Genomic DNA, 15,245 nt, shown 5'->3' with positions numbered 1-15,245 from the left:
TGTGTGTGTGTGTGTGTGTGTGTGTGTGTGTGTGTGTGTGTGTGTGTGTGTGTGTGTGTGTGTGTGTGTGTGTGTGTGTGTGTGTGTGTGTGTGTGTGTGTGTGTGTGTGTGTACGTACTTCAGGTGGAACAGGGGAAGCCAGCGGGAAACCTATATTGAGGCCCAACAACCCACCAGTAAATATCACCCTCTTTTGTAAAACAATCAAAAATATCAGATGTTTTGAGCATGTGTGCAACATTCTAAGTTACATTATTCCAATTTTGAAGGCGTGTACCCAAGATGGTTGTCAGAGGGAGACCATCATTAAGAAGTGAGTGCATTAATTGTGAATGAATTGTCTGTACTTCCTCCATCTATAACAGTGTGTGTAATATCACAGGGTTGTCTTCTCTCTGTAGACCCTGCATTCTCATCATGGACTCCCTGAAGATCTCTTACCATGAGAGCATCTATAAGCTCTTGCGGGAGTGAGTACTCTCTGTGTGTTTGTGTCTGTCGCGCCTGCATTGTTTTGTGTGTGTGTGGTTCATATATGTGTGTGTACACTAGTTTCAATCTCTCCCGGCTGTCCTCTCCAGTTACCTACATGTAGAGTGGGAGGTGCGTAGAGGAACACGCAGAGACTTCACTGTGGACAGTATGAAGGCTTCCCACTGTACAGTCCCTCTACAGGACAACAGCAGCGACTGTGGCCTCTACCTCCTGCAGTACGTGGAGAGCTTTCTGCAGGTACGGCCCTCCCCCTGTAACCTCCCACGCTTAACAACAAGCTGACATCAACCATCCATTTCATTGGCATTTTTCTGACCCCACTACACTGTCTAAAACACTTGATCTGAAATGATAACTGCCTGTCCCATGCATGACATCACACCTTAATCCAAACCTCTGGTTGGCTCACTGACTTTCTCCAGAACCCAGTGGTGCACTTTGACCTCCCCCTGCGTTTAGAGCGCTGGTTTCCACGGCAACAGGTGTGGAGGAAGAGGGAGGAGATCCGGAGCCTGGTGATGGAGCTGCACGGTCGCCAAGGCAACGGCGGGAGCAGCTGCAGGTAGCCAGGGTACCTGATCAGCAATGCACTACTACTACAATACCCCTAAACTGTGAAGGACTTTTATTTTTAAATGTACAATACATGTAATATTTATACTATTTTTGTATTACTATTTTTTAAATAAAATGTCACAGGATGTTTGTTTCTCACTTGTATGTAATGTGAATGTACAGAATAATAGGATTGTAAAATTGAATAAAATTGTTGATGTAATGTTTAGTTTTTATGTTACGTTATAGAAGAGAGCATTTGGAATGGACATTATTACACAAGGATATGAGTGAGCACACACATCTAGTTTGCTGAGCAGAAGCGTAACTCATGTACCCAGAACAGGTTTCTTTTTCAAATGTCCTTATGACTCACACATAAAACCACTATAAATATTAAAGTCAATATTACTCAGTTATTCCTGTTCCGTGTGTCCGGCTGTTGTTCCTGACCATCGGTCATAAAGGACTCAATATGCACATGATTGTTAGCAGCTGCTAAACAATAGTGTTATCACTACAGACGAGTCAACATGTTGGCAGTGTTTTACTTTTGGCTCGTCATGATGTAGCTGCTTAGTTTGTAAGAAAAAGCCAATGTTCCAGTGGGGAACACCGAGTAAGCTTACACAATGACCGCTTGTAATATGATGATTAGAACAGCACCTCTCCCCTGTTCTGTTTACTAAATTCCCCTCCAACTTTGTGCTGTATGAAAGTCTAGGGACCTGACTCACTCTGTCATAAGAAACAGAAATAACATTCTCCCCACACAGTAAGGGTTTCCATTTGGGTTTCTGTTTGTTTTCATGGTGTAAACATTGATTTGTTAATGGCATGTTTATAATGATGTATTTACAATAATGTATTTATAATGTGGTATATTCCTGGATTAAAGTTGCCCCCAAAGTCTACCTAGCAACGCCTGGACAGAACTCTCTTCTGTCACCATCACAATATTGTAGAGCGAGAATCCCAGATATGACCTTTTAAGTTATTGTGTGTTTTTCACACGGGCACAGTTAATAGGTTTTTCAGTTTGGGTCGTTAACACTAAGTCTGATAGGATATGTGCTTAACCATATGTACTTAATTGGGTTAAGTTGGTAGAATGAGCGTTTTTGGATAATTGGAGTCTTTGGTGCAGCCTCTCACAGCATGTGGGCCCCAGACAGAGCCCTCTTAGACAGGACAGAGCCCTCCTCCACCCCTACTGGTGTTGGAAGGGTAAAGGTCACCCCCCCACACCTCCCAAATGATTTGGGCTACCCTTTTCCTATTCGCCCCATCCAAATCTCTACCCCATTGATTTAGCCACTGTCAGAAAATGGCCCCACTACTACAGTAGAAAAACTAGTGTTTATCAATTCTTCCATATTGTTATCCTAATGCTATAATTATGTTGGCTTTAATTTTGTCTTATAGTTCAGTTAAAGCCGTATAGTCAAATGCAGTAGCCGGTTTGAAGGTCTAAATTGTGCTGTTAAGGTAGCCACTGGTTCACTATGGATGGGCTTTACGGCTGGGTTCAAGGGTTCCATAGAATGAACCAAGGACATCCATACTGCTTAACTCGTCTTACACCTTCCAGCCTACAACTACTAATGCATTGGTTTAGGGTCTGGAGATCAGGACTGAGATCAATGTCCTTCCAATAGACAGGTCCAGATAGTCAACAGGTAGTCTGGAGACGTGTTTTATAGAGAACCCTGTTAAAGCAGTTTGAAGTTAGTTTTGTTTTTATTTACAGATTGTTTAACTCATTTAAATGGGCTAACATCAAATCTACTTTGTAATGACAATAAAGAAACTCCGTGTGACCGAGTGAAAGTCTTCATTGTGAACAATAATTGTTAACTGGCATGTTTAGATGAAAACACAATGACGTGTTGGACAAAAGAACCATGTATCTTGTCATCTTGGCCACCTCAGCAGGTGGGCAAGATCAAAGGTTATTAGGTTACTGTAGAAGATGTTTAACCCCAGTTATCTCTGAAAGGGGGGTGGTCATCTGCTGCTGTTATTTTCCCCGAGGTCAGGATGTCGGGGGGTGCGACCATGTGGGGCGAACAGCCGGGAACCTACCAACCATGTCAACAAAGACGGGAAACACCGAGCATATGGGACCTCTGATGGGAAGAGGATTTGGGGACTGAGGAGCTCTGCTGTTGGCTCTGGCCTTCATTCATTTGGTCGGCGTCCTAAATGGCACCCTATTCCCTATGCAGTTCACTACTCTTGACCAGAGCCCTATGTGCCCTGGTCAAAAGTAGTGCACTATCAAGGGAATAGGATGCCATTTAGAACACACACCTGGAGGGCGTCTGCTGAAATGCGTTGGCTGAGGGAGAGGTTCATCCCCAGGTAATTAGCAGGGTCCCTGCTGGGGCCAAGCAGGATTACAGGTCATTGCCTGTATAAGAATGCTACTCATTTCATTAGATGGTGGGTCAGTGGGGGTCGCTTGCTGAAAGGAAGTGTTTATTAAGAGGATGTTGTACAGTAAATTGTAGCCTATGTTTAAAAGAATAGAAGCACAATTTAACTGTTTAATTTTCAAATGACTTGTGGCGCCTTGTCGGCATCAATGACGTTCATTTGATTGATAAGTATTCATTTGACTTGAGCTGCTGTTATTTAGTATTAATGACAGCATTGTTATGATAAGCATGCCTCACACGCTCAACTGTGTCCTTGCTTACTGTGGGTCACCATAGTTACAGACTGAATGGAATGGAGTTTGGGTCTGTGGACAAAAGCCACTGAGGTAGGATTGGGCGCATTTCCTTTAATCACTGTTGACGTGTAGTAGTCCAGTTCTCTGGGCTTGGTCTTGTCTGTCTGCTTTCGTTCCAAATGGCACCCTATTCCCTATATAGTACACTACTTTTGACCAGAGCACTATATAGGGAATAGGGTGCCATTTGGGATGCATACTCTGTCTTGTAGACAGTAGGCTAGGCCATGATGAGGTAACTGTGTTCCACTAGGAAAGCTAATCTGGGCTGGACTGCTGGATTAGACAGATTTAGCTAGTTCTTTGGACACGGTGGCTCTCTAGAGCCCCCCTCCCCCTTCTGTTCTTCTGTAGTCTCTTCATAGAAAACCAGCTTCCAATCCCAGCATTTCTGCAGGGGTCCAGACTCGTTGACCTTAGGCAACTTTATCATTCCCCTGGCTACGTTACAGTAGTTGTCAAAGGCTGCTGGTAATACAGTATTCACACGGTGAGAGACACCTTTTGATTAGGTCCACCCTGTTCATTCATTATAATCTACAAGGCAAAACTGATCCTAGATCAGCACTCCAATAATACGTGCCATGGTGTGTTGTAATCCTGTATGTTTATGTTTGACTCTGTCCTTACATCTCCTTATTGGTTTCCATGAACTCATTGACCGGTGTGAATATCTCATTGTGAGGTTAGTATTACAGGACTAGTCAGAGGGTGTTGTTTTTCTTTGCCTTGCAGGACAGTGGTATCATCTTGATATCTGGACAAGAGCCCAGACCTAACGAAGACACTGGCCCATCTGCTGATCACATTATCCAATAAACCATGTTACCGTTGTTGATTCACCGTTGCCGTAACGTCACCGTCATCAGCTGAGTGAGTGTCCAACTGTAGTCAGGCAAGAGACTAATGTCAAGACAACGAAAAGCAACAGATTATTTAATTATAGCATATATTCTGTGTATACTGTTTAAGTATAATTAGTTTGCTGGCTACCTACCTACCTCTGTTTTTAATTGTATTTCCTATTCCCTGATCTGTTGATATGTCACCTGACTATAATATGAAAACAACAAAGTTAGCCATTTGACACAGAGAGATCTCAACTGTACAGGTACTTGGAGAAAGCTAAGCCAATTCAAAAACAGTGACTCATTTCAATATCTGAACTGTATGGAGTTGAGATTGAATTGACCCCAAGCCCTATTATAGACAGCCTGAAGTTTTACTGAATCAGTGAAAATGACTCAAGCTGGCAACATAAGCAGTCCAGAGAGAGTTTTGGGGTGAGAGTGAGTAGATGAAGGTGAGGTGATAAAGGCAGCCTTCTGAGCATTTGTCCTTTTAAGACTCCACCTACCCTTCTAGCGCTAACTTCCAAACGAGCCTCAGTCTGTCAATCAGGCCTCACCAGAGAGAGAGACTACCTGGCTGCCTTGTTATTCCCTAGTCTCAGCCACCTCACCTCAGAAACCACCTACTCTGCTCTCTGAGAAGTCATGCAAGGCAGTTATCCACTAATGACCGGATGTGTGACAGGTCTCGACCCGATCCCAAGCCCAGCGACATGCACATCCTTACTGACCTGTTCACCGGATGTACTACCTGTTCCAGACCTGTTGTTTTCAACTCTCTAGAGACAGCAGGAGCGGTAGAGATACTCTCAATGATCGGCTATGAAAAGCCAACTGACATTTACTCCTGAGGTTCTGACCTGTTGCACCCTCGACAACCACTGTGATTATTATTATTTGACCCTGCTGGTCATCTATGAACATTTGAACATCTTGGCCATGTTCTGTTATAATCTCCACCCGGCACAGCCAGAAGAGGACTGGCCACCCCTCATAGCCTGGTTCCTCTCTAGGTTTCTTCCTAGGTTCTGGCCTTTCTAGGGAGTTTTTCCGAGCCACTGTGCTTCTACAACTGCATTGCTTGCTGTTTGGGGTTTTAGGCTGGGTTTCTGTACAGCACTTTGTGACATCGGCGGATGTAAGAAGGGCTTTATAAATACATTTGATTGATTGATTGAACCCTACCTCTAACCCTAACCCTACCTCTAACCCTACCTCTAACCCTAACCCTACCCCTAACCCTACCTCTAACCCTAACCCTACCTCTAACCCTAACCCTAGCTCTAACCCTAACCCTACCTCTAACCCTAACCCTACCTCTAAACCTAACCCTAGCTTCATGTCCACATCCTGGTTCAACCCTAACCCTAGCTTCATGTCCACATCCTGGTTCAACCCTAAACCTAGCTTCATGTCCACATTCTGGTTCAACCCTAACCCTAGCTTCATGTCCACATTCTGGTTCAACCCTAACCCTAGCTTCATGTCCACATTCTGGTTCAACCCTAACCCTAGCTTCATGTCCACATCCTGGTTCAACCCTAACCCTAGCTTCATGTCCACATCCTGGTTCAACCCTAACCCTAGCTTCATGTCCACATCCTGTTCAAACCTAGCCTCAACCAAACCCCTAACCCTAACCCTAACCCAACCCTAACCCAACCCTAACCCTAGCCCAACCCTAACCCTAGCCCAACCCTAACCCAACCCTAACCCTAACCCTAGCCCAACCCTAACCCAACCCTAACCTTAACCCTAGCCCAACCCTAACCCTAGCCCAACCCAACCCAACCCTAACCCAACCCTAACCCTAACCCAACCCTAACCCTAACCCTAACCTTAACCCAACCCTAACCCAACCCTAACCATAGCCCAACCCTAACCCTAACCCTAACCCAACCCTGGCATGGAACACCCATATCCCCTCTGAGATGTTTCAGTGGTTTTACTCCACCCCCCTGGAAACAAGGATAACCCTCTGATTTCTTCTTCTTCTCTGTACAACTCCACTATTGGGTGTCAACTTCTTGTCTAGATAATTTATGGAACCTTCAAACAAGTGAACCCATGCGTGGACGGGAAAATTACGGCATATTCAATGGACTCCCCAATGACATAGAAAATGACTTCCACTGGATGATATGCTAGCTATGCCATTCTACTTCCAAAACCACAATGGCTTTAATAACAGCTCTCCCCCACACATGGTCTCTAAGTATCCATAGCACCGATAGAAAACAGTGCTATCAAGTCTTACTAAGGGGTCCCAGTTGGGACACAGTCGAGTCACTGAACTACATGCACGTCAGTTGTGTTACCATGCAAAGAGGAGATTTATCAACCAGCTGTGCATTTGCTTGGGATTCAGGACTAATGGAAAGGTCATCGGGTGTAGCTCAAATCTGATCATGTAGTACTTCTCCAATGATGTGATCATGTAGTACTTCTCCAATGATGTGATCATGTAGTACTTCTCCAATGATGTGATCCATGTAGTACTTCTCCAATGATGTGATCATGTAGTACTTCTCCAATGATGTGATCATGTAGTACTTCTCCAATGATGTGATCCATGTAGTACTTCTCCAATGATGTGATCATGTAGTACTTCTCCAATGATGTGATCATGTAGTACTTCTCCAATGATGTGATCATGTAGTACTTCTCCAATGATGTGATCATGTAGTACTTCTCCAATGATGTGAATGCCATGACGCCAATAGATAAGTGAATCATCCCTTTGATGGGCCAGATCTCTTCCTGTTTTCTTCTCCTTGTGTTTTGAAACACAGGAAGACATAGTGGAGTAACTAGAGTTCTTTATAATAAAGTGTTAGCTTAAAGTTGCACTATGCAGAAATTGCTCCACCATTTCCTGGTTGCTAAAGTTCTAATAGTTTGCCTAATTTCAGTTTATGTGACAAAACAAGCAAGTATAGTGTAGAGAATCATTGTACCATCTAAACCGCTGTTGAAATATATTTTCCATAACCAAAAATATTGTATTTTCAGCTGTTTGAAGCTGGTGTGCAAAACCAAAAGTAAAAGATGCAAAACCTAAACTTAAGAATAGGAAGCATAGAAATAGCACGCACAGAACAGATTTACCACTTCTTAAACTTTCTTTCAATGAAAATGACGGATCTATAACTCATGTTCTGTTATAATCTCCACCCAGCACAGCCAGAAGAGGACTGGCCACTCCTCATAGCCTGGTTCCTCTCTAGGTTTCTTCCTAAGTTCTGGCCTTTCTAGGGAGTTTTTCCTAGCCACCGTGCTTCTACACCTGCATTGCTTGCTGTTTGTGGTTTTAGGCTGGGTATCTGTACAGCACTTTGAGACATCAGCTGATGTAAGAAGGGCTTTATAAATACATGTGATTGATACTGGAATGAATCCAATGCTCTATTCCAAACACTTGCCCTTATTTGAAGTCCTATTTACAGATGTCAATTGTCTGCCACAACAATGTTACACGTTGTGAATACAATAGACAGACGGACAATTCCGTTTGCTGTACTGTTCTGATTTCCTCTGTCCTGAAGGGAATAAGCACCTTTCCTGTCAGAAAGGATAAGTAGCATCTAGTCACCTGGGTCTACCCCCTTGAGCTGCACTGTCCTGCTACAGGTCAGACGAGCTTATTGGCAGCAATGTTCATTACTCACCACCAAATCAGCCTCCCGGGAAGATTTTATGTCTGTGTTGTGGTACAGCAGGTTCCACAAACACTGACCTCTACTGACTCACCTACACATACAGATGTAATATCTTAATTTGAGCCAGTTTGCCACAGCAGGAAAATAATCCTGGAGAAACAGGACATTTTAATTATGTGGATTATAATGAATGGACATTTCTTGTAGGGTTTGATACATTTTAAAGTGGAAATTACGAACTTTAGAAGCCTTTTTAAAACTTGAATACACTACAAGTTTGCATTCCCCTCCCCTCAGCAACAAAAGGGTGATCAAATTAAGATCCTACATCTTTACTCACCTGAATTTATACTGACCTACCTATACTTACTGCTGTGTGTAATGGCATTGGGCAGAGCGGTTTCAAGATTGCCCTGAAAGACAGAGACTAAGGACACATTCACATTCACTCTCTCTAGCTTGAATGAAGGTCATAATCAATTTGTGGTGGTTTTGAATGCATTTCACATTTGTTGATAATGTCACCTTGAGAATCACATATAAAAGGAATGAGTAAGTAATGAATGAATGTTTTAATCATTTAATAAGCAGACCAAGCCAATCATATCACTTACATTAGCAACTTATAGGATATAAAGTGTGTCCAAGTAGGATAAGTTGTTATTTCATGTTTTGCAGCTGTGAAAATATGCAATTATGTAAAGAAATAAAATGACCATCACTATCCCTATTCCCCACATTGGCCTACACAGATTATTCACAAGTTAAACAACCATGCACTGTTAGACTAAAGTCTTGCAGAGGCACCACTAAAGCTTATCAAATAGGATTAGGAAGCAGAAAAAAATCTCTTGCCAAAGTCCCATCTGCTTACCTGAGTACGGCTGGGGAGCTGTCTTCAGCACTATAACCACATCCCGTTACACTGGGGGGATAGCCTAGCCCCACGAGGAATAACCAGAGGAATAGCCCTAGTTTTACACAATGCTATCAAGTGGATGGACAGCACACAAAACCCTCTTGTTGATGAACTGAGAAGGGTTGAGAAGATTTAATCTAGACTGGGGCTGCATCTTGGATCTTGGCTCTTTCAGAAATGCCGGGGCTAACGAGGAGCTGTGTTTTTTGGGTTGTGTCTGCCATCCTTCTGATAGGATACTTTGACACAGGTAGGTACAGTAGAGGATTTAATGATGACTGTTTGACTTCTGATCACATGTTTAACTGTCTCATGTACTTTTACAGATGCTTCGCATGGGGTTGCTGTGGATAGTGGTTTGGTAGTGAAACACGTGAAATCTCAAGACCCCTCTGGGATTTCAAGCCAACTGGAGTCAGATGAAGGTCTGGAGGCTTTGACCCACAAGACACACAAAGGAAAGGGTGCTATTTCTAGAAGAAAGCGGAATATTCTTTTTCCCAGTGGAGTGAAGCTTTGTTCTCAAGAGACTGTAGACCAAGCGATAGAAAACCACCTGAAGTACTTTCACCAGCGAGGTAAGCTTTTTCACTACTGTATCTCATGGGCACTGGGGATTCATTATGACCTGGAGTCTATTCATCTACAATCTTTGTTGTTCAGCCAGATGAATTTAATTCCTGTGATGCGTACACTCTTATGCAAAAGGGTTTCAAAAGGGTTCTTCGGCTGTTCCCATAGAATAACCCTTTTGGTTCCAGGTAAAACCATTTTGGGTTCCATGTAGAACCCTCTGTGGAAAGGGTTCCATGTAGAACCCTCTGTGGAAAGGGTTTTACGTGGAACCCAAAAGGGTTCTACCCAGAAACAAAAGGGGTCTACCTGGAAGGGTTCCTCAAAAGGTTCTCCTATGGGGCTATCCGAAGAAGCCTTTTAGGTTCTAGATAGCGCCTTTTTTTTCTTAGAGCGTATGTGACAGTAGGCTACGCGCACTCCTTTTATCATATGGCCGTCTATGACTTATTACAGATTTTCTATGCATTTATTGTAATGACACAACCTTTATATACCATCAAAATGAGTACAACTTTCTGTGATGATCTTATATTTAATTGGGAATGGACAGGTGGGGAAGATAAATAGATGTTTGTAATGTAAATGTGTGCTCTTTAATCACCTCCAACATGAACCATGCAGTAACCAGTACTTTTCCAGCCTCTTTATTAAAGCCCTATGGTCGTCCACGTGCATGTCTTCAGCCGTTGAAGTACAGCCCTGTGTTACCATTCTCTATCAGTGGTTTGTTTGAAACAATGGTTCAGAACCTTGTTGGAACTCAAGGGAAATTACTAGAAGTCAATCAACGACAGTTACTAATCTATCATGATTCAAGGGCTGTAGTTATAGTATTCGGTCATGGAGGCTGAGAAACAGAGAGCCTGGCACCAGACAGCCTTGCACCAGGGTGCCCTTCTGTCTGTTCAACCCAAACACGTGGTGCTCCACCTGGGGAAGCTTAGAGAGAAAGCCCCAGTCCTCGGCCTGAACCCTGCCTCGCTACCGAAATAGTAGTCCTCTAGACATTGATCAGATGAGCCATGCTGCCAGGAAAATATGAGAGCCCTCAGGCCTGCTCCCGTTAGTTCCTCTACCAAGGGCTTTCTGGTTGTCCTCAGCCTCCAAACCTGAAATGTAGCATACAGATGTAGCCGCAGATTGAGAGAAAAAACGTTTTTTTGCCAGCTTTTTTTGTTCCAAAGCAGAGGTACTGGTACATTGTGAAAAGTACGTGCAATACCACATGTCTTGAACTGAGAAGTAATTTCAATGTCAGCAGTGGTGGTGAAATAGTGATGCTGTCTGGAACGTGGGAGTATATGTGTGTATGGATCAAAAAATGACCTCACATTTCCCTGATTGCCTTCATTTTTCATAGCTGTCCATTGGAGAGATTTTTCCTGTCAGGATCGCTGGCTAAATGTCAGCTAAATGGCAATGTTTGTTTTGGTTTCCATGTCCTTGTACTACACGGTATTATTTAAATCTAGATTGAATATTCATATACGTAAAGCGGGTCTTCTTCTACATCCATCTGCGTCACAGAGTGCGACCTCTGTGTCACATGTCAATTCTGTCCAATCAGGAAGTACACAAAAAATTCTGGGTGTGAAAGCTAGTCTCTGACCCAGTCCTGTGTCTGTGTGCTGCCCAGTGTGTCAGGAGACGGTGTGGGAGGCGTTCAAGATCTTCTGGGACCGTCTACCTGAGAGAGATGAGTACCAGGCCTGGGTTAACTTATGTCAGGATGGAACTGTCAGCGTGATGGAGATTGGCAGCAACTTCAGCCGATCAGAGGAGCACGTCTCTCTTGTTAGGGCTGTGAGTGAGAATTTTGTACAATTTGATATGTAAAACATTACGGATATTGATGTGTGTGAGTATGCGTGTGTGTGTACAAGTGTGTGTAGTTTATTGGTATGTGATTGAGAAGCTTTATTTATCAATGGATTCTGTTTTTATTTCAGAGAGTGGTGATGACTGCTACTCCGAATAGGTGAGTTCCTAACATTTCAATGTCTCTGTGAGATACTAGCACTTGCATTCTGTCACAACGCAAGATATGTACATGTCTGGGTCACGTTCAGCGGGTTGCAACGTTACAGAACGTTCAGATCACTTAGAGCAGAACATGTACAGAATGTTGCATCCCGCTGAACGTCACACACGTTACTCAACCTCAACCCCTCATCAACCACATTGTATTTACACCACTTCCATGTTCTCCTCATCCCCGTCCCATCCACGTCAGCGAGCCCACAAGCTCAGGGTCCAAAGTGTGCAGGTAGGCCTGTTCCCAACACTAAAGCCTGCTGTCTTGGTGCCCACAGAGCTCTATAGAAACACTGCTGTGTTGTATGCTATCCATAACAGTGATGTAGTCCCGTGTAGCTCAGTTGGTAGAGCATGGCGCGTGCAACACCAGGGTTGTGGGTTCGATTCCCACGGGGACTAGTTTGAAAAAAATCTGAAAATGTATATAAGTCGCTCTGGATAAGAGTCTGCTAAATGATGAAAATGTAACATGTAAATGTGACGTCATGGCAGCCTCCGTGCACCACACAGCTCTGCAGCCTGCTCAACCTTTCCCCCCTCGCTTCAACCAGATTCATACAACTATGACATTGTTGTATGATCATAGCCACTGCTGTAGACAGCTTGCTGTGCCTGTAAGCTACACGCATGTAGACAGTAACAGCAAAGTATTATAGCAGGTCTACTTTTGTAATACCTGGTAGTTCCATACAGGGGTACAGTGTAATACCTGGTAGTTACATACAGGGGTACAGTGTAACAACATGTAATACCTGGTAGTTACATACAGGGGTACAGTGTAACAACATGTAATACCTGGTAGTTACATACAGGGGTACAGTGTAATACCTGGTAGTTACATACAGGGCTACAGTGTAACAACATGTAATACCTGGTAGTTACATACAGGGGTACAGTGTAATACCTGGTAGTTACATACAGGGCTACAGTGTAATACCTGGTAGTTTCATACAGGGGTACAGTGTAATACCTGTTAGTTACATACAGGAGTACAGTGTAACAACATGTAATACCTGGTAGTTACATACAGGGGTACAGTGTAATACCTGGTAGTTACATACAGGGGTACAGTGTAACAACATGTAATACCTGGTAGTTACATACAGGGGTACAGTGTAACAACATGTAATACCTGGTAGTTCCATACAGGGGTACAGTGTAACAACATGTAATACCTGGTAGTTACATACAGGGGTACAGTGTAATACCTGGTAGTTACATACAGGGGTACAGTGTACCAACATGTAATACCTGGTAGTTACATACAGGGGTACAGTGTACCAACATGTAATACCTGGTAGTTACATACAGGGGTACAGTGTAACAACATGTAATACCTGGTAGTTACATACAGGGGTACAGTGTAACAACATGTAATACCTGGTAGTTACATACAGGGGTACAGTGTAATACCTGGTAGTTACATACAGGGGTACAGTGTAATACCTGGTAGTTACATACAGGGGTACAGTGTAATACCTGGTAGTTACATACAGGGGTACAGTGTAACAACATGTAATACCTGGTAGTTCCATACAGGGGTACAGTGTAACAACATGTAATACCTGGTAGTTACATACAGGGGTACAGTGTAACAACATGTAATACCTGGTAGTTACATACAGGGGTACAGTGTAACAACATGTAATACCTGGTAGTTACATACAGGGGTACAGTGTAACAACATGTAATACCTGGTAGTTACATACAGGGGTACAGTGTAACAACATGTAATACCTGGTAGTTACATACAGGGGTACAGTGTAACAACATGTAATACCTGGTAGTTACATACAGGGGTACAGTGTAATACCTGGTAGTTACATACAGGGGTACAGTGTAACAACATGTAATACCTGGTAGTTCCATACAGGGGTACAGTGTAACAACATGTAATACCTGGTAGTTACATACAGGGGTACAGTGTAATACCTGGTAGTTACATACAGGGGTACAGTGTAATACCTGGTAGTTACATACAGGGGTACAGTGTAATACCTGGTAGTTACATACAGGGGTACAGTGTAACAACATGTAATACCTGGTAGTTCCATACAGGGGTACAGTGTAACAACATGTAATACCTGGTAGTTACATACAGGGGTACAGTGTAACAACATGTAATACCTGGTAGTTACATACAGGGGTACAGTGTAACAACATGTAATACCTGGTAGTTACATACAGGGGTACAGTGTAATACCTGGTAGTTACATACAGGGGTACAGTGTAACAACATGTAATACCTGGTAGTTCCATACAGGGGTACAGTGTAACAACATGTAATACCTGGTAGTTACATACAGGGGTACAGTGTAACAACATGTAATACCTGGTAGTTACATACAGGGGTACAGTGTAACAACATGTAATACCTGGTAGTTACATACAGGGGTACAGTGTAACAACATGTAATACCTGGTAGTTACATACAGGGGTACAGTGTAACAACATGTAATACCTGGTAGTTACATACAGGGGTACAGTGTAACAACATGTAATACCTGGTAGTTACATACAGGGGTACAGTGTAATACCTGGTAGTTACATACAGGGGTACAGTGTAACAACATGTAATACCTGGTAGTTCCATACAGGGGTACAGTGTAACAACATGTAATACCTGGTAGTTACATACAGGGGTACAGTGTAATACCTGGTTGTTCCATACAGGGGTACAGTGTAATACCTGGTAGTTACATACAGGGGTACAGTGTAACAACATGTAATACCTGGTAGTTACATACAGGGGTACAGTGTAATACCTGGTAGTTGCATACAGGGGTACAGTGTAATACCTGGTAGTTTCATACAGGGGTACAGTGTAATACCTGGTAGTTACATACAGGGGTACAGTGTAATACCTGGTAGTTACATACAGGGGTACAGTGTAACAACATGTAATACCTGGTAGTTCCATACAGGGGTACAGTGTAACAACATGTAATACCTGGTAGTTCCATACAGGGGTACAGTGTAATACCTGGTTGTTCCATACAGGGGTACAGTGTAATACCTGGTAGTTACATACAGGGGTACAGTGTAACAACATGTAATACCTGGTAGTTACATACAGGGGTACAGTGTAATACCTGGTAGTTGCATACAGGGGTACAGTGTAATACCTGGTAGTTTCATACAGGGGTACAGTGTAATACCTGGTAGTTACATACAGGGGTACAGTGTAATACCGGGTAGTTACATACAGGGGTACAGTGTAACAACATGTAATACCTGGTTTTGATTTGCAAAATGTTAAAGATTTGTAAATGACATCACAATAGCATGGAAGCCATTTGAACAGGTTTCCCAGTTTGAAGTACTATGTCATTATTGTAATGGCGCTGTACATTCCTGCGTAACTGCCATTTTATTACACAGGTATGAGGGGTGCTTATTGTAAAGTGGGAGCTTT

General features: G+C 43.1%; 2 protein-coding genes across 6 annotated transcripts in view; both read left to right on the top strand.

Annotated features, from left to right (window-relative positions):
• The window catches only part of senp7b (SUMO specific peptidase 7b), a 54,341-nt gene extending 51,470 nt beyond the window's left edge, over nt 1–2,871 (top strand). For all 5 annotated transcript variants that reach the window (XM_071330272.1, XM_071330269.1, XM_071330271.1 and 2 more), the window contains 5 exons: nt 125–177; nt 271–314; nt 403–471; nt 583–733; nt 919–2,871. In XM_071330272.1, the coding sequence (XP_071186373.1) occupies nt 125–177; nt 271–314; nt 403–471; nt 583–733; nt 919–1,062 (461 nt within the window). In that variant the 3' untranslated portion in view covers nt 1,063–2,871. The remainder of the gene's footprint in view (nt 1–124; nt 178–270; nt 315–402; nt 472–582; nt 734–918) is intronic.
• Nucleotides 2,872–9,189: 6,318 nt separating this feature from the next.
• On the top strand, nt 9,190–11,775 carry LOC139532962 (interphotoreceptor matrix proteoglycan 2-like). The gene is made up of 4 exons (XM_071331107.1): nt 9,190–9,467; nt 9,544–9,795; nt 11,430–11,596; nt 11,743–11,775. The coding sequence occupies exons 1-4, from the start codon at nt 9,395–9,397 to the stop codon at nt 11,773–11,775; spliced, it is 525 nt and encodes a 174-aa protein (XP_071187208.1). The 5' UTR covers nt 9,190–9,394.
• The last annotated feature ends 3,470 nt before the right edge of the window (nt 11,776–15,245 follow it).

The sequence above is a fragment of the Salvelinus alpinus genome, chromosome 10 (genome assembly GCF_045679555.1).
Source record: "Salvelinus alpinus chromosome 10, SLU_Salpinus.1, whole genome shotgun sequence".
In the NCBI taxonomy this organism is placed as follows: Eukaryota; Metazoa; Chordata; class Actinopteri; order Salmoniformes; family Salmonidae; genus Salvelinus; species Salvelinus alpinus.
Note: the sequence above shows the minus strand (reverse complement) of the source record. Positions and strands in the feature narration are given on the sequence as shown.